The 25,321-nt window shown below is 49.3% G+C and overlaps 1 protein-coding gene across 3 annotated transcripts in view; it reads right to left on the minus strand.

Annotated features, from left to right (window-relative positions):
• Window positions 1-897: 897 nt before the first annotated feature.
• The window catches only part of RUNX2 (RUNX family transcription factor 2), a 330,253-nt gene continuing 305,829 nt past the window's right edge, over window positions 898-25,321 (minus strand). For all 3 annotated transcript variants that reach the window (XM_045573188.1, XM_045573187.1, XM_036413602.2), the window contains one exon: window positions 898-2,216. In XM_045573188.1, the coding sequence (XP_045429144.1) occupies window positions 1,615-2,216 (602 nt within the window). In that variant the 3' untranslated portion in view covers window positions 898-1,614. The remainder of the gene's footprint in view (window positions 2,217-25,321) is intronic.

The following is a 25,321-nucleotide window of genomic DNA, read 5'->3' on the forward strand; positions in this document are numbered from 1 at the left end:
CATCAGCATCCCCTTGGAGCTGAGTGAAAATGCTGAGTCTCAGGTCCCACCGCAGAGCCACTGAGGCAAAATCCGCTTCTCAACAAGCTCTCCAGGTGGTTCTTACGCACAGAAACCAAACAGCCCACCTCGGCGCCCCAGCTGGGAGCCTGTCACTGCTCAGGGATGGGATTGTACTCCGTGCCTTGTTCTGACCCCAGATTTGTTTCTGGAAAAAGAGCGGCCTGCTAGTTTGGGCAAACGATTAGACTTTATTAAAATTCTAATTCAAATAGGAAGGTGAGAGGACCCTGGCTCATTGTGGGAAGTCAGATCCTGGAAGCTACAGGTTATTCCAGATCTCTGAAACCCCATCCAGGTCTCAGCCCAGCGACAGTGGCAGGATCTGGAGGCGTTTTCTGGTTGTCACTGTTGGGGAGGGAGGTATTTAGTGAACCAAGGCTAGGATTCTGGCTTCCTCCATATGCCAGTCACTCGTGATTGAGTTTCAGCTTCCATCCAGAGAAAAGGGGTGGGTTTACCAAATCGGGATTATCTGGGAGTTTTATTTTTATTTTTTTAAATATATTTTATTGATTTTTACAGAGAAGAAGAGAGAGAGATAGAGAGTTAGAACCATCAATGAGAGAGAAACATTGATCAGCTAGAAATGGGTGGTTAGAATAGGTACATTCCCTTGACTGGAATCGAACCTGGGACCCTTCAGTCTGCAGGCTTTGCAACTGGTTTGGCTCTATCCACTGAGCCAAACCAGTTAGGGCTAGGGAGTTTTAGAGAACAATCATAAGAACCTTTCGAAGCTTCTTCTTCACAAGCATGGGAAAAGCCAAACCGAGGCTGAGAAAGGAGAGCGGACCCTGGGAAGGAAGAGATGTGGCAGAGAGTACATAGAAAATGTGCCAGGCAGTACACAGAAAAAACTTTATTACACAAAATATCTTCTTGTTCATGAGAACGACTTAAATACCCCACCCTTCTCCAGATACATCAGTTTTTTCACTTCTCTATTTTCCAAACATCTTGAAATGCGGTTATAATGAGAAAAAAATATAAATTTTCCCCGAACTTTTCTTTCTTTTTCTTTTTTTTTTTTTTCTTTTAAGAAACATGTAAACATTACCAGAGATCGGATACACTGTCAGCAACTCATGAGAGGAAGGCTGGGGCTGCCATGAACGGCTGCTTCTGTCACCGGCTGTGCGCCTGCTCTCCCTCCATACTTCCCAGAAGTCACAGGCGGGGACTGTGACAGGCTGGTTCTCTAAGCACCTTTTCCACGCTCCCACCCCCAACGGGGGGCGCTCTCCCTGCCAGGAGTCCAAGGCCTTTTCCAGAACAAGAGAAGGACATTTGAGGGGCCTGGAGAGTCCAGAGGTGAAGGGCAGGCAGCATGGGAGAGGTGGGAGGAGTGACATCATTTCAGATGGAAAGGTGAGTGCGTGGAGGTCCATTCTCCTAAGTAGGTTGATCAGAGTAATTCCCTCTTCTGCTGGGTTTGCTGGGCTCCTGGGTGATGCACAGGATGCCCGGTGATGGACAGGCAGATGCCCAGTGACCTCCAGGTCCCCGTTACTGAGAGTGGTTCAGATGCACAGCCGGGAGATGCCCACTGCATTAGTTGTCATCAGCCCCACCAGGCAGGGGCTGGGCCTGGGGCTGGGGTCCCAGGGACGAGGCCAGTTTGGTGAGGGCCTTTGCTATGACGCCCAGGTGGCCGTTCATGGTCCGCAGCTCCACCAGGATGTCCCCAACATTGGCTTCCAAGCTCGCAGGGGTGGCGGTGACGACGGGCGGGGTGGCGGGAGGCAGGGCGGTCCCCGCATCCTCTGGGCCCTCTTCCCTGGCTGATGATCCCAGGTGCTGGGCACGGCCTCTCTCAGGGCCTTGGACGGGCGCCGGCCACTCCCGCTCCTCCCCGCGGCCACCAGGAGGGGTGGCCGAGGGGCAGCCGGGCAGCCAGTCCAGGAGGCGCGGGGCAGCCTCTGGAGAGGAGGCCACGACAGAGTAGAGGCCGGTGCGCCTGGGGGCACCAGGGCCAGGGGGCACAGGGGCTCTGGGGAGCTGAGGGGGCAGCAGCGAGGGCAGCACGGAGGGAGAAAACGCCTGGGGCTCGCAGGAGGAGGAGGGGGAAGGCAGGGCGGTGGCGGAGGGGCCCGGCTCCTCAGAGGAAAGGAACAAGGTCGAAGACTGCGAGTCCAAGGTACTGGGCTCTGAATCTGCCAAGGAAGAAACGAGAAAGGGTCACTCAGGCATGATGGTCTGCTGTAAGCCCAGCTCCACGCTAGGGACTTAGGAAGAAGGGGCGAGAGAGCCTGTCCTACCCCAAGACAACAATCCAGTACAGAAGGGAGGGTTGCATGACCAGTTAACTCACAACGTGGGCAGCTGTGGCCCAGCACTGGAAGTGAGAGGCAGGGAGCACCACAAGGTCCCAGTGGCACCTCAGTGGGGGAGGATCTCCCCTGGGGTCAGCAGAGGCGGCACTCCTGTGCAGACAGCGAGGAGTTCCAGGTAGGGTGGAAGCTGGGACTATTTGGAGGCCATCTTGCCAAGCACAGTAAGTGCAGACAGACAGTGGCAGGAAGGCCCTTCCACTCTTCACTAAGCAGAAGTTGGTTAACCAGACAGCCCCTCCCTGCCCAGCAAAGCCAAGCTCTCAGCGGGGAGTTGAAAGGGTTTGGGGTCAGGAGCCAGAAGATCTTAGTGCTGATTCCCGCTCTGAGAGATTTCATTTCCCATCTGTACAGGAAGGCTGGCCCAGTGACCCTGGGCCGTGGTCGGCAAACTGCAGTTCACTAGCCACATGCAGCTCTTTGGCCCCTTGAGTGTGGCTCTTCCACAAAATACCACGGCCTGAGCGAGTCTGTGTTGAAGAAGTGGTGTTAGAAGTTTAAGTTTAAAAAAAAATGAAATTTCAATCATTGTACTATTGACAGTTGGCTTTGCTGACTAATGAGTTTGCCGACCACTGACCCTGGTGGACCCTCCCAGGACTGATCAAGCTGCCATGGAAGGTCTTCAACTTGAAGCCTTGATCTAAATTCACTATGGGCAGCACTTGAGACCTGGAAGCATTGACAAGCCTACCTTTGCTCCTTCTCTCCTAATCCCCTGCCTCCAGGTAGAAAGAGGGTGACAGCTCTTTGTGACTGGGCTTGCCCACCTCAGATCAAAGGACCCACAGCAATGCCAATGACCTAACCCAGCTGTCTCAACCATCCTGCTTGCTGCTCTGGGCACATGGCCTGTGCTCACCCTAGAAGCTCTTCTGCGTTTCACCAGAGCCACATCTCCAAGGCCTCTGCTTTCCATTCTGCATTGTCTGTTTGGGTGCCCACCTGTATGCCCTGCCCTTCAGGAATGCCGTGCCTTTCAGAACCTGTTTGGTTGCCTCGATGTATGATGCTGGGAGAAGCTATGATGAGAGTCAATGAGTCAACACATCTCCCGTTGCATGGGAACACGTGTGCTCTTAACACTCGTCATGGGTGAACGGTTCTTTCGTCTGCATCTGGCAGAGACTCAGAGGAACCCTAATCATCTGGTGAGAGCTTGTTTCCTCACCCGTCCTGACTTCAGCTCCCAACAACGTCCTCGCAGGCCCCAGATGCTCGATGCCCAGTTGGTGTGGAGGGGAATTACGTCTGATGGGACCAGGGGGGCAATTGTTCCTTGAGGGACAACCTTTGAGGAGAAGCCACCCACGTGCCTGCAAACCTCTCTGGGAGGAATGTCATGGGTACTTTCTCCTGTTGGCTTTCCTAGAGCTGCCTCTCCTCCACCAAAACATAACCCCCTCGGGGTTCCATGATGACCTTAGGTTGTAAACCAAGAATCGCACACACTCCTAAGTATGTAACTCCTGTGAGCTGAAACGGGGAAAGGAGAAACTCTCCAAACTGCTGGATCCGCTTTTACTTGAGAAAGATGTTCGTGAGCTTCACACATCCAGCTCTTGTAGCAGACAAGAGCCCTTTCTATGAAACCAAATAGAAGTCTCGTGTGTAACATGAAATATAGCCTAACACACGGAATGTTCTAGAGTATCATTTCTCAGACTTGTCTGTGCGGGCCATTCCCCAAGGACATTGTCAAAGGGCAGGTTGTGGTTCAGCAGGGCGGGGCTGGGGCCTGAGACCCTGCATTTCCAGCCAGCTCCTAGGTGATGGGGATGCTGCCGGTGGGAACCATATCTGGGGTAGCAAAGGTGAAAGCCAAAGAGACAAGCTTGGCAAATAAAGCCTAGGATTTATGATTGTAGATATTAGAGTAACCAGGTGTAGAAGAACAATCTGGAAACCTAACATGATCATGGAAATAGTAATAGTGTTGATGCTGATGACCACTCAGCTGCCAGGGGAAGAGGGACGTGACCTCACATGCCATTAGCTTAATAGTCTCCAGCAAAGCCGTTGAACCATGGACACTGGCCTGAGGTGTGTGTGTGTGTGTGTGTGTGTGTGTGTGTGTGTAAAGGATTCTTGAGAAAAGCCCTTCACTGTTGTTTCAGCTAAAACTTCAAAAAAAACCCCAAAAAACAAAAAAAACCTCAAGTTGTCAGGACTTACCCCAACCTGAATATCAAATAGAATTTAAAAACTGAAGCATCTTTTGAGCAAGTACCTCACCTTCCAAAACTTTCACCTGGCTGTCAGGAAACCCAGTGGCTGCAAAACTCTGGGCTAAATGATTTATAGGTCTCTTCCATCCACAACTGATCATTTTATTCCTGATTTGGGACATAAACTTTTGAATTGGTGATGTCATTTTTATGCAGCTTCAGTGATTGCTGCAAAATAATGTCAGGATCTTGCTGTTACACTGCTCTCTGTGGAGGATGGGGGCTCTCAGGTGCAGAGGATTGATTAATCAGACTCCTTAGTTCCTTCCTTAGCCCCCTCACCTGGTTTCTGACCCTTATCCTGCTTTATTAGTCTCCTGAGAATTATGAGCACCTGCCATTTTATGTATTTTTTGTTAACTAGAATGCAAGTCCTATGAAATGAGAAACACTGCTTATTTCATTCTCTGCTGTGTCACCAGGACCGAAATTGTGTCTGGCATAGAGTAGATGCTCAATAAATACTTGTTGAATGAATGCCATATAATCATCATCGGGCCAGAATCACAACTCCAAATGCAATAAACTGATCCAGCTGCATGTTGTTTAATCGTTCAGTGCTTCCATTATTTATGGAGTCTATGCAATATTTGGGACACACTTGTACTAAAAAACAACAAAAAAAACCTTACTCTTTGTTTCTCTGACGTTCTAATTTAACTGGGGGTCTCATATTTTATCTGGCAACCTGATGGGAAGTTGGTTTTTTTTTCATCCTGTCTCATAGAAGAGGAAACGAAAGCAAAGATGGGTTTGGTGTTTTCACAGAACTTCAGAGTTAGAAGAAGTCTTTGTCCTGGCCGAATTAATTACTTAAGAGGTGTTTTCACAGAATTGCAGAGTTAGAGGGAATCTTTGCCGTGACTGGATTCATTACATAAGACATAGAGATGGAGGCCAGTGAGAGAAAGGGACTCACTGTTTCATGACACAGCTGAGAACTGTCTCTTCTCTGATCATCTATCATTCGGTTACAGAACAGATAGGTACTGAGACAGATGCTATAGCAGGCTTGGTAAACACAGCTGGATCAGACAGCATCCTTACCCTAAAGGAGCGTTCAGGTTGCCATCTGGCAGATTAGACTGGGGCAGAAATCCCAAAAAGCTGCCCAGCAGATGGCCACCAGCTAGTAGTTAGCAGTGGCATGCTCGGAAAGCATGGAGCCTCAGCCTTTCTTGGGCGTATTAGAGGCTGGCGTGGGAAAAGCTGAGGACAAGCTTTCCAGCCCTGGCATGCTTTCTTCTTCCCACTGCCACCCCCATCTCACTCACACACAACCAACCACTTGGGGGGAGGGAAGGAGACTGCTACTTCTTGAGATGGGGAAGATGAAGTTCAACTAGATGTCAATGATTCTGTTCCTGTTACTATCCTGCAAAGATCTTCACAAAAGTCAATTCTGAAAGTGCATAATATATATGGTATATATTCTAAATATATATTTACATATCATATATGGTAAATATATCTTGAATTGCAAATCAAAATAATAAATTATGAATTGAAATATATATAAGAAAATATACTGAAATATATGTGAAAATATACAATGAATAGGCATTTGACAAGTGTTCATTCTAGAAATGAAAGAATTGCAAATTAAAATAATAATGATTATGAATTGAAATAATTATGAATAAATGAGTTGCTATTTTTCACTTGTCAAATTTTCAAAGTATCGTTAATGCTGATGCTCGCTGCTGGCCAGCTAGGCAGGGAAGAGGTGTTCTTTTTAAGATATTGTTTCTGGTCGAGGAGGTCAGCACATCCTCTCCAGAAAGCAATTTACAAACATGTGCTTCACTGCTTAGTGAGACAAGGAAATCGCCAAATCATGTTATGTGGATGCCTTCAACTGCCTGTAGAAAACTGTGCAGAATAACGATGGAGAGAAAACACATGAAGATGTTAGGCATGTGATGAGATTATACTTCTCTGAATTTTCAAACATTTCTGCAAGAAAAGCCTTCCCCCATCACTGATCTTTAGTAGAATGTGACCGCTTCCTACCAAGCCTGCAGGGCATGGTCTTCTGACCACTTTCTGTTCAATGGGATTGCTGAGTAAGGCTGAATCATTTATTGGCTGGCAACTGTTTTACCTTTTGTACACCCACTTGGCGCCAACCTGGGGCTCTGGCTTTCTCTGGGGGGACCTGTGGAAGAGTTGAAGTGTAAGGCCAGAGGGCTATGGGAACTTGCCATTCGTTTGCAAATATGCCCTTATGATCATCTCCCTAAAACCTCTTCCTCTCCTTGTCTTCACCTTCTTAGTAAATAGCCTTCCATTTGTTCATCCAAGCCTTCAGGACTAATCCTTGACCCCTCTCCTTCCCCTCTTTCCCTAACCCCACCCCCATCTGCCAGCAATGATTATAGGCTCTGCCTTCAAATATATTCAGCATCTGACCATTTCTCACTGTCTTCTCACTGTCTCCAGGCAGTGGCCCAAAGACTAGGGGATGTGCTGAGACAAGAAAACAGGTCTCCTGAGTTCCTGTTCAATGTTTCCTCTCCACACCCAAGAGCTCACATGATCTGAATGAATCCTTCAGAATGCTCCCCTACTCACTGCATGTCCCCTCCCTCCTGGCCACCTTCCACCACTTGTTCGGGAAATCATTTGCTGAGGTCTAGCTATTAGATAATGGCTAAATTTTTTCATTAATTTATGCAACAAATATTCCTTGATCACTTAACAGTATGTCCACCAGAATGCTCCATCGTGTGCAAAACCAGACTTAAACCTCATGGCAGGGGGTGGTGGGGCATAAAATCATCAAATAATTGCTCAAATATGTAATTGCAACAGTGACACAATCTACATGCTATAAACATCTGAAATAGGAGGTTGACCTAATAAAGATTCCATGAGGAAATGTTGATTGAGCAGAATCCCAAAGAATGAGTCATTAAGCAGGAAGAGGGGGGAATTATTGAAGTGTGAGCAAGGGCCAGTGGCAGGAAGGAATATTGCAAATATGTAGGCCTTGCAGAGAAAGCTAAGTGATGGGAGTATAGAGGGCAAGGTAAAGGAAGCATGAAGTGAGATGAAGCTCAGGAGGTGAACAGGGGTCTGGAGATGTAGCAGATAACATACACTGTCAGCTGTTATCCATCCTCCTTCTACACTTCCTTTTCAGCTAGACCATAACATTTAGAATAAAGATTACATTTCCCAGCCTCTCTTCCAGCTAGCTGTAGCCATGTTGTTAAATTTGGGGCAGAAGGATGCAAGTATCTAGAAGTACTATGTGCAATTCCTCCTTCCTGTGCCTGGGAATTGGCTGCAGTGGCTGGTGCTCAAGCAGCCCTCTTGGACCATGAGGTGAAAATCACATGTTAGGCAGGATAGAGCAGAAAACCGAATCCCTGATAACCGTGAGGAATTACTCTGCCAATCCTAGCTCATTCAACTGCAGGTTCTTCTTATGAGAAAATAAAATCTTATCTGTCCAAATCCCTGTTAAATTGAGTTTTCTGTTATAGCCAAACCAAATCCTGATACACGAGGCCTTGTTGAACTTATTAAGTTAAGGAGTTTCGTCATTATCCTAAGCAATGGAAAGCTTTGGAAAAGTTTTAAGCATAAGGGTGTGTGTGTGACATGATTAGTTCTGTTTTTTGAAAAGTTCACCCGGCAGCACTGAGCAGCGGGTAGACGGAACAAGAGCAGGGAGACCAGTAAGGAGGTTCCAGGTGCAGGTGAGAAATTACAGAGTGACAGTGGCTTCTGCTAGAGCTGTAGCTCTGGGGATGCAGAGCAGTAGATTCTACAGAAAGCAGGGATGTGGAAACATTAAGACTTGCTATGAGCAGGTGAGGAAAAGGAGGCAAAAAAAAATGGGCACCCCAGCTGGCAGCTGCAAGATCCCAGAAATCCTGGCTGCAGAAGGGCAACTTTCCCTTTCTGGTTCTCTGGAGTCTGGGTGGCCCCTTCCCAGCCCACACCCAGCCCTCCAGCATAGCTCTGTTCTGACACACCTCACCAGAGGCAGCCCTCGGGAACACTGTTCCCAGGAGCCTAGAGGGAGGAGAAACCACGTAGCCTGGGGGGAGCAGAGAGGCAGAGGTCTATGGGAAGAGGACCAGACCTGTCTGCGGGAGAAGCAACTCTCTCAGCACGGCGGCCGGGCCCCTGCCTTTGATGGTTCAGACTTGGCTGGGTTGCTGCCTGCTCCTTTCAGAATGCCGGGCACACAAAAGGGAGGGTTGAAGTGTCTGATGAACTCAGCCCAATAATATTCGCTTCTTTTATTTTCCAGGAACGTCATGAGAACCACAGGGCAATCTTCTGGTTTTAAGACCTGATGAGTCAAGTCTACAAATACCTCTGACTCAATGTGATCCCAAGTTCTCACCAGGCATCTCTCAGGAAAGTGGCTCAGCAGGAGGGCAGCCCCAGCAGGGGAGCAGAGGGTGGGTTTCTCTGGAGGGCTGAGAAGGGCTGGCTGTCCCAGAGACAAGGGGATTCCCGACTTGACACTGACCCATTCCCACAATAAGAGCCAACATTTACGGAGTGCTCATTGTCTCCATGCTACGTGTGAAATGATCTCTTCTAATCTGTGTGAAAACTATGAAGTAGGTTCTGTTCTCAGTCCCATTTCACTGCTGGGAAAACTGAAGCTCTGCTATGTTAAGAACCTGCTCGCCATCACAGACCTGGGGTGTGAATCAAGGCAGCTGATGCCAGAGGACAGTCCATGTGAGGGAGGGACTGTGCTTTATGGGATTTTTGCAGGTATGGAAGGAGGCTAACATTTGTAGAGGGTCTGCTACACGTAAGACCTGTGATCTGCATTTCAAATCACCTGGGGAGCTTTGTAAATATTATTGATTCCCCCACCCCCCAAACAATTAATTAGGATCTCCAGGCATGGTGCCCAGGCTTCCTGCATTTTAAAAGCACCCGGGTGATTATATGAATACCAGCTAAGTTTACTCAACAATGACCCTCAACCCATTTGCAAATGGAGAAACTGAGGCTCTCAGAGTTTGGACAAAGCCCATGGCTGACAAGATTCACATCCAGTGTTGGTGGCTGACTCCTCCATCAGTGCTCAACCATGTAGACCCATCCTCTCTTACATCTGGACTTCCTCTATTTTGAAAGTGTGTGAACTTTTTAAATGTAAACCTCTTCTGCAATTTGCATTCTTCTTTTGGTTCGAGTTCAAGTGCTATTGACCAGGTGCCTGAGAGTAGCAGTACAGACTATAGCTAGTGAGTAGGATGGGTTGGCCCAGGGGTCACTAAAACCATGGCCTTGGCTTCATCCAGACTCTGCTACAACCAATGGACCAGGCCCTCCAAAGTGATGCCCAGTACATGTCCTCTGACTCTCGCAGGAAGAACGCTGTCAATCCAATGTAGTCTCCAGCCTCTGAGGGGCCATCCTCTGGGGTTAGAAGGCCCAGCTCTGGGGAAATCCTTGGTCTCTATTTCTTGCAGCATTAGAGACTTCCCAAGGAGTGGCACACAAAAAGTCATTGCCCCTTTATTTCAACGTGAATTATCCAATCTCTAATTTCTGAGTGGCCGGGGGTTGAGCTAATGAGGAGTATTCATCATCAAGTGAGTTAATAGAGCAAAGTAGCTGGGAAGGGAGAAGGGCAGCCACAGGGACTGACTCAAACAGCCCGGAAGTACTCCTGCCCATAGAGTACCTTTGAAGAAGGGGAGAAAAGGAAGTGGAAGTGGGTACCTTACGTCCATGTTCATAGCAGCATCTTTCACAAGAGCCAAAAGGTGGACGCAGCCCCAGTGCCCATGGACGAATGAATGGATAAACAAAATGTGACATATACAATAGACTACCTTTCAGTCTTAAAAAGAAAGGAAATTTTCATACATGCTACTTGGATGAACCGTGAAGACATTATGCTAAATAAAATAAGCCTGTCACAAAAACCAATACACAAAATGTTGTGTAAATTCAAAGAGGGAGAAAGGAGCACAGTGGTTGCCAGTGGCTGAGGGGGATGGGAGAAGGGGAGAGGGGGAGAGACAGATGGAGACTTACTGTTTAATGGGTGCAGAGTTCCAGTAGAGAGATTGAGGACTTCTAGAGATGATGAGGGTGATAATTGCCCAACAGTGTGAAGATAGTTAGTGCCACAGAACTGTACACTTAAAAGTGGTTAGGATGATAAATGTTATGATGTGTATAATTTACCACAATAATAAAATGGGTAGGGCGAGCTATGACAACGGAATTCGCAATTTTATCCAAACACTTGAAAGAAGGTCTATATATGACGTTTCCGGGACTTTTGTAAAATAGGAAGAGGAAAAAAACTAAAAATAAATTGTTCAACCCGATGGTGGTTGAGCACCCCAAGGAGCCTTAAAGATGAGGGTCACTTACTCAGTTCTGAACCTAAACATCCCAAGATGTGTCTTTTTCTGGTCACCAGGGTGAAAGCCTCTAAAATGGCTTTGTTGATATAGGTTGGAAGAAAGTACAGTCCAGAGCCTGACACCCTTAGATCCACTTTTAGACCTATTCTGCTTTCACAAGCAAGGTGACTTTTTATAATATATATATATATATGTGTATATATATATATATATATATATATATATATATATATATATATGGATTGATTTCAGAGAGGAAGGGAGACAGGAGAGAGCAATAGAAACATCAATGTGAGAATCATTGACTGGCTGCCTTCTGCATGACCCCTACTGGGAATCGAGCTGACAACCCCAGGCATGTGCCCTTGCCCGGAATCGAACCTGCGACTCTTCAGTCCACAGGCTGACGCTCTATCCACTGAGTCAAATCAGCGAGGGTGAGCAAGCAAGATGATTTTAACCCTTCAAGCATTGCACAGCAAGCCTTTGGCTCCTCAGGCTCATGTATTCTCATTAGCACCACTGGCCATGGAAAAAAGGGTGGGAGTTGTTCCAGTTCAAGAGCTGATGGTCCTGAGCCAGAGCTATAGCTGCTCCATGGCTTCCTCTTCACTATGCTCAATTATTCCTTGAAGGTACTGGGCACAGTCCCACCTCAGGGCCTTTGCACATCCTTTTCCTTCTACTTGGAATGCTGCTCCCTTGGATATCTGCACGGCTCATCCCTCACATCCTTCAACTTTTGTTCCAAGTCACCTTTTCAAGGGACCATTTTTGGACACCTAGTTGAAAGTGCTATCCCCACCCCACCTACACATCAGCTTCCGGTTCCCCTTGCCCTGCGCAGCCTATCTGTCACTCTCCCACTTGTATCCCCAGGGCCCTCCAGGTGGGGGGAATTACATGTGCAAATACATGCACGAGGCTTGGCAGAAAGGCAGTTGGGAATGGCTGGAGGGTGGGGTGCACAGGTCTGGGAGACTTGCATGAAACGGCTTACGAGATAACAAGGACAGACAGCTGAGGAGCTTGTCTGCAAAGCTAAGGAATTTGAACTCTGGCAGGCTCTGGGGAGCCAAGAAGGGGACTTACGTAGGAGAGTGATAGATCTGATTTGCAGTCTTAAAAGATCACCCTGGCAGCCAGCAGCGTGGAGACTGAACAGAAGGGGGTGAGGCGGGAGGTGAGAAGACCAAATGGAAAAGCAGCATCTCGCACAGTAAAGGAGCTAAAATGATATTACAGCAGTAGGAAGCACCAGAGTGAAGTCCAGCCAACTGCTATAGGAAGCATTTGGGGTTTTTTCTTTTTTTCTTTTTTTTTCTAAGAACAGATTGCATTTCAGCAAAAAGAAACTTTCCTGCCACCCTTTATGACCCTGCCCTGGACCGCTCAAGTTGGCCACCCTGGTTCTTGCCTGCATCAGCGTTCAATAAAACCGAGTGCGGGCTTTATGGGATTGTTTGTTAAGCCCCGAGCCAGGCTTTTCCACTCACTCAGGCAGGGCTGCTCTGCCAATGTCTAAGTTGGCTGTTTTTCACATACAGGGTGTGAGGGATATCTCTATGTGTCTCCCCGAACACGCCCATTTGGAAGGAGACATAGGTGACTACATATAATATCTTTATGTAATTTTTTTGGAAGAACTGTTTATACAGCCTGCATCTTCTATGGCATGAGCCTTTCGGTAGTATTGTACGGAGAGAGGGAGAGAAAGAATGAAAAAGCTATTCCCACACCATAACCAACTCGGGCTCGTGAAGGAAAATTCAAAATAGATCATGTTCCTGAGCTGTGCCTCCAGGGTTGAACCGTTTCCAAATCAACCCATTTAATTCTTCCTCCTGGACGGCCCCTCACCTTTGAACTTCAACTTTTTAAAGACGATCGTTAAAAAACAAAATAACACAGCACAGACCAGACCTGCCGAAGCCCATGTGCCCTGCCCCTCCCCCTCTGGAGAGAGCACACCAAAGGGGCCATCTAGCTTGTAAAAGCGGGGCTGCCTGATGCACTGGATGGAAAGAGTGTGTTGTAAAGTCGGCATTCTGGCTTTAACAAGGCCGGGAAGCCCAGAGCAGAGCCAGCTGGGTAGTCTGAGCAAACCCAAGGATATGAGAACCTGGGGTCACAGGGAGCCGGGCCGCCACCAGGAATGCAGGAAGGGTAGACAGTCTGGCGGGGTTGGGGGAACAACTGGAGTCCCATGCTGCCAGCTGCTCCAAGGTCAGTCCACAGGCGGCAGGATGCAGGGCGGGAACATGCTCACTGGGCCCTCTTCACACCCCGAGGCTCCAGGACCTCTGGGGTGTGGCAGGCGGGCACACAGGTGTGCACTCACCAGCTCAGCTGGGACAGCATCTTAGGGAAGAAGCTCCCTTGCCAAGCTATCACCCCAGCCTGGGTAAGAAAGCAGTGGGATGCCATCTGGAGAAGAGGGAGGGATGATGGCCGTTTGCCCAAAGCAACAAGCAGCCAGTTCTAGACCAGGGTGCTCCCTGCGGCAGTGGCAGGGTGGAGGAAAGGGCCTGGGATCCTCCAGGACCCTCCGTTGTCACGTGGGCCAAATGACAGTGCCCATCCCTGGATGCCTGGTGCACATCCAGTGAGGGGACTGGATCCATCAGCCATCCCTGTGGCCCGGGCAGTAGGCCCTGGCTCCTCACAGCTGATGCCTCTGGCATTGTTGTCACCTGTTGCCACCACCCCCTTTCTTCCCCGACCCCAGCACTTAGGAGCTCATTATCCTAGCAGATGGTAGGGCCTAGTAGGTTCCCTAATTGCCCCATCCAGGCACCATTAATACCCCGTCCTTCCTTTCTGCTGAGAATTCCTCTGAGATTAGACCTCCCGGCCATGCCACTGTGTCTCTCCTCAGGATATCTTTTCTATGTTGGGCCCATGCTTTCCCTTTTCTTCGTTTCATGCCATTTCTCCTAAGGATGACTCTTCAGGTAAGGCTCAGTTATATACAAAGCTTCAGTGAGCAACCCCGACCCTAACCATGGCCCTAGCCCAACCCCGACCCTAACCATGGCCCTAGCCATTGGAGGCAGAGGTCAGGGTATCTTGCTTTGCCCAGGAGGAAAGATGCTGCTCCCCAAAGGGAAACAAAGCAGTTGGGGGCAACTTTTACAAAATAAAAGTCTAAAATGGAGCAGCAGACCAGCACTGCTGCCCCAGGCACCGGGCTTGAGGCTCACTCTGCAGCCCTGGCCAGGCTGTGCGGACCACACCTGCCACGAGCCTGCAGAAGCGGCAGAAGTGCTTTTATTTTTTCCTTTTCAAAACTGTGCTCAGCCTGACCCCACCTGTGCTCTCGCGGCACGGTCAGCAGAGGGAGAAATGAGAGCGTGTGCTGGGAATTTCCTGACCTCTGCAAAGTTTTCTCAAGATGCCGCCCGTGAGGCAATGCGATGCACTGTGACACAGGGTGCAGCTTACAATGCCCCCTCGCCCTGCCCCCCGCCCCGCCCCTGGGACAGCCTGAAAAGCACCTCCCTGCTGAGTGACTGAGGATGAAATCCCCTAAGTCCAGTCACTCTCCCTCCATACTGTCCCAAATAGGAAGAGGTAAGGAAACTATGTTTACACCACTTATATATTTATGTAACTATAGATTTATATTACATATTTATGTATTTATTACAACATATTATATAATATATGAACATATATTAATATTATCTATTTACATTATACAGTTATATATATTAAACTTTATTTAAGCAGGATATTAATATTGTCTAAAAGTACAGAAAAAAAATCTCTATGCAGTTCTTGTCCTTTCAAAATTAAGCTCTCTTGCATGATGTTGTTGCTCTTTATATGTGGGCTATTCAGAGAACGGGAGGGAGAAGGAGAAGAGGAATAGAGAAGAGAGGAGCCCCACTGCTCAGATCTACAATGTCCTCACAAGCTCTGGGACCCAGTGGTCAGCAAACTCATTAGTCAGCAGAGCCAAATATCAACAGTACAATGACTAAAAAAATTTGAGAGCCAAATTTTTTAAAATTAAACTTCTTCTAATGCCACTTCTTCAAAATAGACTTGCCCAGGAAATGGTATTTTGTGGAAGAGCCACACTCAAGGGGCCGAATGTGGCTCGCGAGCCACAGTTTGCTGACCACGGCCCTAGAACATCCTGAGAGGTCCAGTGAAGTGGACCAGGTAGGTAGGTGGAATTATGGGTTCATTTTTTTATTGTGGGTGACAACTAACCTGAAACCGTCAAACCAAGTAGATTCGCTATCATTTCACTTGAAAATTGTCTGAGTACCAGGACTGACCGACTGACCAGCACTTGCCAGGGAGGTGGTCATTTACTAGTACAATTAGCCCAAGGGTTTGGAGGGAACGGCTAGGATCAGTGACGTCCTTTAAAATATCCTGGAGTGGAAATGAAGGAGCGTTGAAAGGAGAGCACTGAATGTCTATGGAGCCTGGCCTCACGCAGGCTGTTGGGAGCTTAATATCTGTGTTTTCCGGTGGTCTTAGGCCACCCTGCTAGCTATTCTCAACCTGCGGGTAACAACCCACAGGTTGAGAACTGCTGCTTTAGAGCCTAAGACCATCGGAAAAACACAGACATTTACATTATGATTTAGAACAGTAGCAAAATTACAGTTATGAAGTAGCAACGAAAATAATTTGATGGTTGGGGGTCACCACCACATGAGGAACTGTGTTAAAGGGTCACGGCAGTAGGAAGGTTGAGAACCACTGCTCTAGGTGATTGCTTGGCTTGTTTTTCTTTACTTTTTATCTGACTTGTTTTCTACTCTACTTTCCTTCTTCGTGCAGCCCAAACCTCTCCCTCCTCATGGTCTCACCCGCAGAGGAGCCAGATGGTTGGAGACAGATCTTTCCTGTCTCGTGTTTTCTCTCGTTCTCTCACGCCTGATCCCCCTTGGCCTCTGCTCCCCGCACCTCCCATTTGTAATATGCCACACGTTAATAGCTTAAGAGTCTCATGCTCTACCGACTGAGCTAGCCGGGCATACGTTAATAACTTAAGACAAAGTTGACTCTGAGCCCTTGGCCATAGAATTTGCTTCTGCCTCTCAGACTGGCGGTCCAAACCAGGTATTGAATCCGCTCACTGGAGCCCAGTGCAGCCTTGGTGGAGGTCATTGTCATGGTGCGGCTCAGAGCCCCGCTGTCCAGGGAGGCTCTCCTCATCAGGGCTTCCCGGCAGCAGCACACATGTGGAATGTGGGAAAACGCCCAGGCAGCTGCCGGGGTGGCGTGAGCCAGCTGCCAAGAATGCCCTTCGCCCTGGCACAGCTGTGCCCTCAACAGGTGCTGTTGGCTGCTGGCTGCGCACGCATGTGTCACATCCTCCTTGGGCACATCCCCGGCCAGGGCCACACGCCCTGGCCAGTCCAGAGGCCACAGGGATGTAAGCACAAGATAGTCCTCAGGTGACAAAAAGCACCCAGAACTACGCTTCCTCCACCCTCCCGCCTCCATGTGGAGCTAATTGACCGCCCTCCCTCCCTCCACCCCAGCCTCCCAGGAAAGGAAGCATCCCAGAGAAGAGAACAGCTGACCTTTCACTGGATGGCTCTGCACTGGGCACTCAGCCGCATGCTGGCCTCACCCTAGAATTCTGTCAGGGCCCTACTGCACTGCCCCCACAAACTGGAAGAGCCAGCGAGGGAAAGTGGGCCTGAGTGTGGGGTCAGGACCCAGCCAAGGCCCCTGGCCCCCTCCTTCCTGCCTTACTGCCCTTCACCTGCTCCTCCCAGCCCACCATTTCCTCTCCCCGCTCTCTTGCTGGCCTCCAATCCAAGGCAGCCTGCCCTCCCTCAGGGACAGTTAGTTACCTTGGTGTGTGTGTGTGTGTGTGTGTGTGTGTGTGTGTGTAAAAATCTCCTAGCCCAATCCTACATAATAAAAGGCTAATATGCAAATTGTTCTCTCTACTAGGAATTCAACCCAGAATTTGACCAGGAGGTGGGGCCAGCCAACTACCAGAGACCCTCCCCCTAGCCAGCCCTGCCCAAGATCATTCCCCACACACACATTGGGGTCAGGGCCAGCTAGACCCCACCTGTGCACTAATTCATTCACCAGGCCTCTAATATCTTATACTTTGGGAAGCAACTTATATTTGTGTCTTTCTTAGCTACATTTATTGTACTTTACTTTATCACCTGCATTTTACTTTATTTTTTTTTTTTACTGTGTTTTATTTTATATTTCCCACTCACTGTAAATAGAGCTCCAAGAAAACTTAGTTCCATGATCAAGGAATGATGGCATATTCTGAGCTGAACAAAGTTAAATGGTTTCATCACTGCAGACTTTTCAAGACCTTAACTTGATAAAAAAGATGGCAGGCACCCATGAGAGAGGGATTTCCAAGCTCATTTAACCTCGAAGCCCACCTTTGTGGAGGAATATTTTGAGGGACTGATATCCCTGGGGACAATGGGACAAGAGACCCTTGCCAAAACCGGTTTGGCTCAATGGATAGAGCATCAGCCTGTGGACTGAAGGGTCCCGGGTTTGATTCCAGTCAAGGGCATGTATCTTGGTTGTGGGCATGTCCCCAGTAGGCAGTGTGCAGAAGGCAGCTGATCGATGTTTCTCTCTCATCGATGTTTCTAACTCTCTATCCCTCTCCCTTCCTCTCTGTAAAAAATCAATAAAATATATCTTTTAAAAAGAGAGAGAGAGAGAAAGAGAAAGAGAGAGAGAGAGACCTCAGCTTCTTTCTTGAATTCTGTACAGCGACCAGCACAGGACCTGGCAGGCCGACACTCAATAAAGACCAGCACCTCCCCTTACTTCAAGCCGAAGGACAGAGTCTGGTCTTCCAGAACCTATGACTGCCCCAGTGGGAAGAGCCAAAGTCTTTGCTCAGGGGTGTTTCAGCTGGAATAATAAAGGGATACTCAAAGCCCACACGAAGCCCACCCCCCCATACAAAGCCACATCCCTCAGTTCGCCACCAGCAGTGCCAGCATCAGGGCATCCAAAGCCCAGAACAGTACAGATCCAGCCCTGGGCTGTGAGGAACCTTTTCATTACAACTCTCTCCTCCACTGCCCACCTTCTTGACCTGCTCTAACTTCTTCTGAGCTCCTCATTCATCAACTCTCACCCCCTGGCTCCTGGAGGCCTCACTTTGGTGGCCCATGGGATAAGGAAGGACCTGGGATCTGGGCCCTTGTTCTGGAAGCCTCCAAACCCTCATCCAGCCTGGATGTGTGTCCATTGGCCAATTCTTTCCCTTTCAAACCCGGGGAAGAGAGGAGTGGTCTCCCAGCCTCCTGGGATTAGGCGGCTGGGGTATAGGAGCACTGTCAGGGCCAAGCCAAGGACAGGCCATGGTGTTGGAGATGCCAGGCAAGTCCCGCAGAGCCCTGCCAGCACAGAGTGCTGAAGAACAGAGTGCTCTTGGCAGAGGCGCACCGTGCCGCTGCCAGGTACAGCAGCAGCGCTGTCGATGGGGCATTAACGCCCACCATTTCCTCCTCATTTCCCCCAGCACTGTCCCCACGGAGGGGTAGGAATTAGACAAGAACCAAGCAGACAGTCTCTTCTGAACCACCATCAGGGCTGCTAAGAATCACAGCAAACATCTGCAAGCCAACACGTGCTCCTTCTTCTCCATGAGTGTGCGCACCCTATGGGACAGCGAGGGAAACACGGCTCGGGAGCCACCAACGCTCCGAGAAACCTCAGTGTAGTCACTTAGCAATGGGGAACCTCCGTGTGTCCATCTGCAACATGAGAACAGTGGCCCCCTCCTGGCTTGTCTCATGGGGGCCTTCTGGGGTTCACGGTGGGGAGAGGGCACCTGAGAGATCTGAGGACTAGTCTCACCTCCATTGTCCCAAAGCTCTCCCTCCATCTTGCCACTTGGCATCTCTTCCTTACGCAGATCAAATCCAGACTCCCTCTGCGCACCGACACATGAGGGGAAGGAGATGCCATGGTTCTTCCTCCTCAGATTCCAATTCCAAAGCTACATGGCAAGAGCCCCTGTGCTGCCTCACCTGGGACACACTGCACCTTCCACCCCCTCCCTCACCACTCACCCTGCTGCAACCGTGCTGGGTGTCCTATCACCTCTGCAAAGCCCTCTCCTGGGGAGCTCTCCATGGCTGTGGCAGAGAAAATGGTACCCTGATCCTGTTGAGGTTTCACCCAAGGTGACCCAGTCCTCCCTCGTCCTCACTGGTGCATGTGGCTCCAGAGGGCAGGCCCAGCACGGGCAGGCAGGGTGGAGGAGAGGCCAGGATGAGCTCATTTCTGCCTCTTCCTCACTCCCTCAGGCCCATCTCTAGGTCACGGCTTCCGGTTTCAGGCACTCTGAAGCCAGCTCCCAGCCTTTTGCCCGACACAACATAACTCGAATGGAAGCTCAGGATTATAAGTCTTCCCAGGGACAGAAGAGCCCTTCAGGGCACCCAATGTGCTCCGTGCAAGACTTCCTGGGCCTGGGCAGTGGCCCCTTTATCCTCCGGATTGTAACTCGCAAAGCCTTCACCCTCCCAATCTCAGACGTCAGGGTTTGTAGATCAAGTCCCAGCCCTAAAACACCCTCTCTCTGCAGGGATCTGACTGTGGTCATTGTTCCTTGGCCCGAGACTGGAGACTGCCTGCTTCCTTTCCCCTAAGTCCCAGCACAGGGGAGAGTCCAGGAGAATCCCAACCCGTCAAGTCAGGGCACATTGTCCAAGGACAGGAGAGAAGGGAAGAGGAAGAGCTGAGAGGAAGAAAACAGAGAGAGAAAACAAAGAACGGGAAGAGAGGAGTTTTAATCCAGGAAGCCTTTAAAAAAAGAACTTTCTCTTCCCAAACAGAGGGATGTGACTGGGGAAGGAATGCCACCAAGGGGAGCACATCCAAGTCAATACAAATAGAGTTATTTTAGGATTCGGTGGAGAATGGACGCTGGTGGTCTCCCCCTTCTCCCTGGTGGGTCGGCGCTCGTCCCAGGGAGGAAAACTGGACCACGGCAGGGCTGGCCCTGCGGCCCGCCGAGGTGGCCAGCGTGGAACCGCGGTGGGCGGCCACACGGGCGGCGGCTCGGAGCTGCACCTTGAGGTGGGCGATCGCATGTATGAGCAGCACTTTGATACCTGGCCATGAAAGGGCGAGCTCTCAAAGCCCCCATTCATGGACCCTCCGCACAGGAGCGGCAAACAGAAAAAAAAAATAAAAAAAAATGTTTCCCAGTCCGTCTAGAAAGGTTGGTTCCTGTTTATTAATCGGAGACCACATAAAGAATGCATGGTTACAAATGTTCTCTCTGAGGCCACAGAAGCTGGTGGCTGGATGTTAAATAAAAAATTTAAAAAATTCCATCCGGTGATTACCTGGGACAAAAAGCTGCCTCTGTGGCCCCCGTGTTAGTTTGAGAAGGAAAATTCTACTAAAGTACGGGGGGCCCATTCGGCAGGCCGTCCTCATTCAGGGCAAGGCGGCTGTCCAAGGGGTCTGCTGAGAACAGGGCTGCTGCTGAGAGCTCTCAGGGGGTGGGGTCCGCGGCCACAATGTCCCCTTCTTCCTGCTAGCACCCCCTTTCCTTCCTCCTGAGCTTGTAGCAGTGGGAACACCCAAGGGGATTCTTTTTTTAAAAAGGTCATTGGCAACGAGCTCCCTGTGGAAACTGAGACCCTGGAGAGGAGGCCAGAGAAGCTGGGCAAGGCTGGCTCAGAGCAGGAGGAACCGGCCACCTGAGGCCACGCTGCACCTCCCACCGAGAGCAGGACCGACCGTGCAAAAGGAATTAAGGAGCAAACTGGAGATAAGGCTGAGGCTGGGCTTCCCTTTGAAGCTTAATTAAAACAAACTATCCCGCCTTGCGCTGTGCATGCTGCAGACAACCCGAACATCGCGGATAATCATCAGCAGGCAGCGATGTTATTCCGGAGCAGAGGTGGGAGGTAGAGAGGAAGCGGGTCCAGGCTTCCAGGGCAGTAGAGAAAATCCGAGCTATGATAATGAAATACATATCGTGACTGGGGCCAGTGAAATTCTTGCTCTATCCAGATAAGGGGGGAAAGAGGCCGCCCACAGGAGAAATGGATTTGGGGCCTTCGGCATTCAATGTATTTCTCTGGCATATCCTAAGAGTGATTTCTAGGGGAGAGGATCAAACAGGCCTGCCACCAAATCAGAGTCGTCTTGGGTATGTGCACCCCATCCAGCCCCTGGACCACCAGCACATTTTATGATTTCTTTACACTACAAATATTTGGCGGTGCTGGAATCACCCAATAAAATCCACCCACGGCTTCATCTGCAGAGTGGAGGTGCTCCTCAAGAGTGTGCTGGAGCTCGGCCCAAGGGAACCGCTGCTCATCTTATTCTAACATCTCCTCCGAGACTGCTTACCACCACCTGTGAGTGAAGTGGAGGTCTCCGCTTGGTGTGTGTGGTTGTTGCTTTTTCTGTTAACATGGTGTCTCTTGTTTTCCATGCACACAGATACAGACGCGGTCAGGATGAGGTCCCAGGAGCAAAGCCAGTCCTGACCTCCCCAGACAGAGTGAGCCCAGGCCAGCCACCAGGACAGAGGCCAGGCCTGCCACTTTGGGCAGTATGGGGCAGCCTCATGGCCTGAGTCAGAGGACCATGCCCCAGATCTGTCCCTCAAGCCCATTGGCACCTTCCTACCTGGAGAAGAGGGTTGGAGAGAAGAGGCGTGTCTAAGACAGGGACTGCAGCCAAGGCTCGAGGGTCTGCCGAAAGAGGGGCTATGCAGGGTGAGCAAGACAAGGGAAGAAAAGCAGGAGGCAGCCGCAGTTGTAACTCCACAAGGTACCGAGGGATTTGGGCAGGTGGGCATCATCGTCAGGGAGGCCACTGTTTGTTTCTGGCAGCGGAATAAGATTTCAGCCCACGTGAAGACATTGACACACATCTGCATGCTCTTCCCTTGGAGTTAAAAGTCCTCAGAGAATATATGTGGGTCCCACTCACAGCCATGTAGCCTTCCTTGGAGAAGTTGATACGGTACGTCTGCCCTCTCCACAGATGAGAAAACAGAGGGTTCCACAAGGAGAGAAGAGGAGAGGGACACCCTGTGCTCTGAACTGCAGGAGTTGCCTTTGTCATATTGTTGCTATTTTTTATTTTTACATTGAAAATAGCCTTATTGTTTTCTGATTTAAGAATAATATATAGTGCAAAACATTCAAACTCTAGGAAAACAAGGAAACCAAAACGAATCTGAAATACACTAACCTGCTAATCACCATAAACATTTTGATGATTCATTTTTGTATTTCTACTAGTGGCCAGGTGCATGAATTCGTGCACTCCTGGCCAAAGATGGAATTGCTTGGTCACATGAGAAATGGGGCTCCCTCCTCTTTGGTTCCAGGTTGCATCACCTGAGAACCACCACTGCCAAGTCACCGCAGCTCAGCAGCTCCTGCATTGAGCATCTACCCCCATGGTGGTCAGAGTGCATCATATGTACAGGGGGTCAGATGGTCACTTAGTCTTTTATATATATAGATGTGAAGATACAATATATACACTTTCTATATACATGGAAGGCCATAGATACTGGTGTTCTATAGAGTTTGCTCTTTTTTCTATTTTTTGTCTTATGCCCCACCACCCTGTCTTCAACACTCCCCCCTGCGAGAAACCCACACTCCCTAATGTGCCTCCTCTTATGCTGATCTCTGCTTGCTTTCTCCACCAAGTGATGAAGCTCATTGAAAGCCCTGGTCCTAAGAAGGTCTAGATTTTGACAGTGAACCCTGGGGACAGACAAGACAAAGGTCCACAAATGCAAAGAAAGAATCTCACATTGGAAGTCGGACAACTTTAACCCATAGATGCTGGATGTGGTGCTATAATTTTAAAGATTGTCAAACTCGGTTGCTGAGTTCTGCTCAAAACACTCTGGCAGGACAGATGCAGCAGCCTCAGAGCATCCTCCTCCTCCTCCTCCCAGAGCTACGTTGGATAAGGGGAAGGGTTCTGTGTGAATTTCTATACACTCATGGCTCCTTCAGGTGGTGCTTCCAGTTGGTTCTCTGTGGGTGGCAGTAATTTGGGCAGGAAGGTACCCAACCAGGACATTTCCAGCTTTCATGGGTCCACTCACCCCACATAAACATCTTCCCAGTTGCAAAACACTCAACCCTACTAAAGGGAGTTTTTCTCTGCTCCCCGTCCCCTTTCCCAGTAGCTCCTTCCTTCCTTGTCCAGTTATTTAAGATCTGCGTTCTCCTGCCCTTCACCTGAATAGATTCACTGTGTTCTGCATTGAACCCTCTCATTGCCATCTTGCACGACATCTTTAAGGCACCCAATAGGATAAATGGCCACTTCGTCTGTGCTGCTGCGCACCCCAGCATGTGACAGAGATGGATACCATTTTAATCAACCTATTCCACACTACAATAGGTGATATGGTCATCACTTGTTTAAAAAAACAAACAACACAATTTATTACATAAAAAAGGAATATCCTATTTTGTGCTGCAAAAATATATGATTTGTACCCAACATTTCAGGAGCATATTTATTGCATTAAAGAGACGGGGGGCACATCTGGGTCCCTGTCTGTGTGTTTCTGAAGCCATAAGCCTGGGCCTCTGGTCTCTGGCCTTTTAAATCAGGACCAGGTTGCCTGCCACATACCTCTCCCCTGCCTGTCACTCACCAGTAGTGGGCCCTGGCAGGCCAGAGCTCCGCTGTAAAAACAGGTGCTGCAGAGTTCACCCAAAAGATTTTTTTAAAACCCAAAAACAAAAACTTTCCACTCAGGGCAGGCAAGCCTTACTTTTTCAAAGTGTTACTTAACAGAAGGCCTTGTAAAGCTCATAAAAGCCAGGAACATCTGGTAACCGGTGTCAGTTTTACACGTTCTCCAGCGCAGGGTACATGCCTCTTGTTTCCACTGGTGTAACTCAAGGATGCTGGTGTGCCTCCGGGCACCCTGCCCATCCCAACTTTCATGGGATGTGCTCGAGCCAAAAGGTCTGTCTCCACCTTCCACTGGCCCCGCAATAGACAACAGGCAACCTCAGAGCCCAAATCCAAGAGGCTGAGGGTGGGGAGAGTGGACTGGGCTGTGACAGGCACACACCGAAGGCTGGGAGCCTGGGGGAGGGGCACAGGCTAGGGTGCCACAGGTGGACTGACAGGCTGACTTTCTTGGGGCGCCTTTAAAATACCATGAGAACCCACAGCTTTCATATTTATTCATTTATGCAAGAAGTTAAACATACCTCCTGTTGCCTGGGTAGTGTGCCAGGGGTTAGAGAGCAGTACTCAAAAACATTTAAAATCAATATGTCCAAGGCCGTCTGACAATGAGGACCCTCTGTTGGCAAATGAGAACCCCAAAAGGGTCCCCTCTGAGATTCCGATTGGTTACCAGGAGGCTTCCTCCTTCCCAGCCTGCCTTCCTGCTGTGAGACTTACAACCCTAGGAACAGTCGTTTAAAAAAAAAAAAAAATCAGAGGGACCATCTAAATCCATGGTTGGCAAACTGCAGCTCTTGAGCCACATGTGGCTCTTTGGCCCCTTGAGTGTGGCTCTTCCACAAAATACCATAGCCTGGGTGAGTCTATTTTTTTAAAAAATATATAGTAAATCTTTATTGTTCAGATTATTACAGGTGTTCCTCTTTTTCCCCCCCACCATAGCTCCCCTCCACCTGATTCCCCACCCCACCCCACAGCATGCCCTTACCCCCTGCCACTGTCTTCATCCATAGATGTAAGATTGTTGGGCAAGTCTATTTTGAAGAAGAGGCATTAGAAGTTTAAGTTTAAAAAATTTGGCTCTCAAAAGAAATGTCAATCGTTGTACTGTTGATATTTGGCTCTGCTGACTAATGAGTTTGCCGACCACTGATCTAAATGTTGGGTCACTAAGCAAAGACCCCAGAAACCAAACCCGCAAGCACTCACACATCCCTTTGGGATGCAGTGCATTTTGGGCTCAGGTTGTCTCACTCTCCAAAACTCAGAAGACAGGGCGCAGTGCAAGCACCCAGGAACAAGCTGCGGCCCAGGCAGACAGCGGACTGGCCAGGTGTTCTAGGGCAGGCCCCTCCCCCAAGCCTCAGTGTCCGCATCTGAGAAATTGTTCTTTCTTTCCCACAGGATTGACGTGAGAAGCAAGGAACTTCTGAGAGCCGTCTGCCAAACATTCCACAAGTGTTCCTTACAGCGACTCATGTATGCTTGCTGACTCCTTTGTCTTGTCTATCTTTTCACCAATAAACCCAGTCTGGCTAATGAATTAACGGAAAGTAGTCTGCTGAGACTTTCTGGGAAAGAAATTTTGCTGCTTATGAAATACCCTTGCGTCAGAGAAAAGAGCTCCCTGGCCACCCTCCTT

The sequence above is a fragment of the Pipistrellus kuhlii genome, unplaced genomic scaffold (genome assembly GCF_014108245.1).
Source record: "Pipistrellus kuhlii isolate mPipKuh1 unplaced genomic scaffold, mPipKuh1.p scaffold_m20_p_5, whole genome shotgun sequence".
In the NCBI taxonomy this organism is placed as follows: Eukaryota; Metazoa; Chordata; class Mammalia; order Chiroptera; family Vespertilionidae; genus Pipistrellus; species Pipistrellus kuhlii.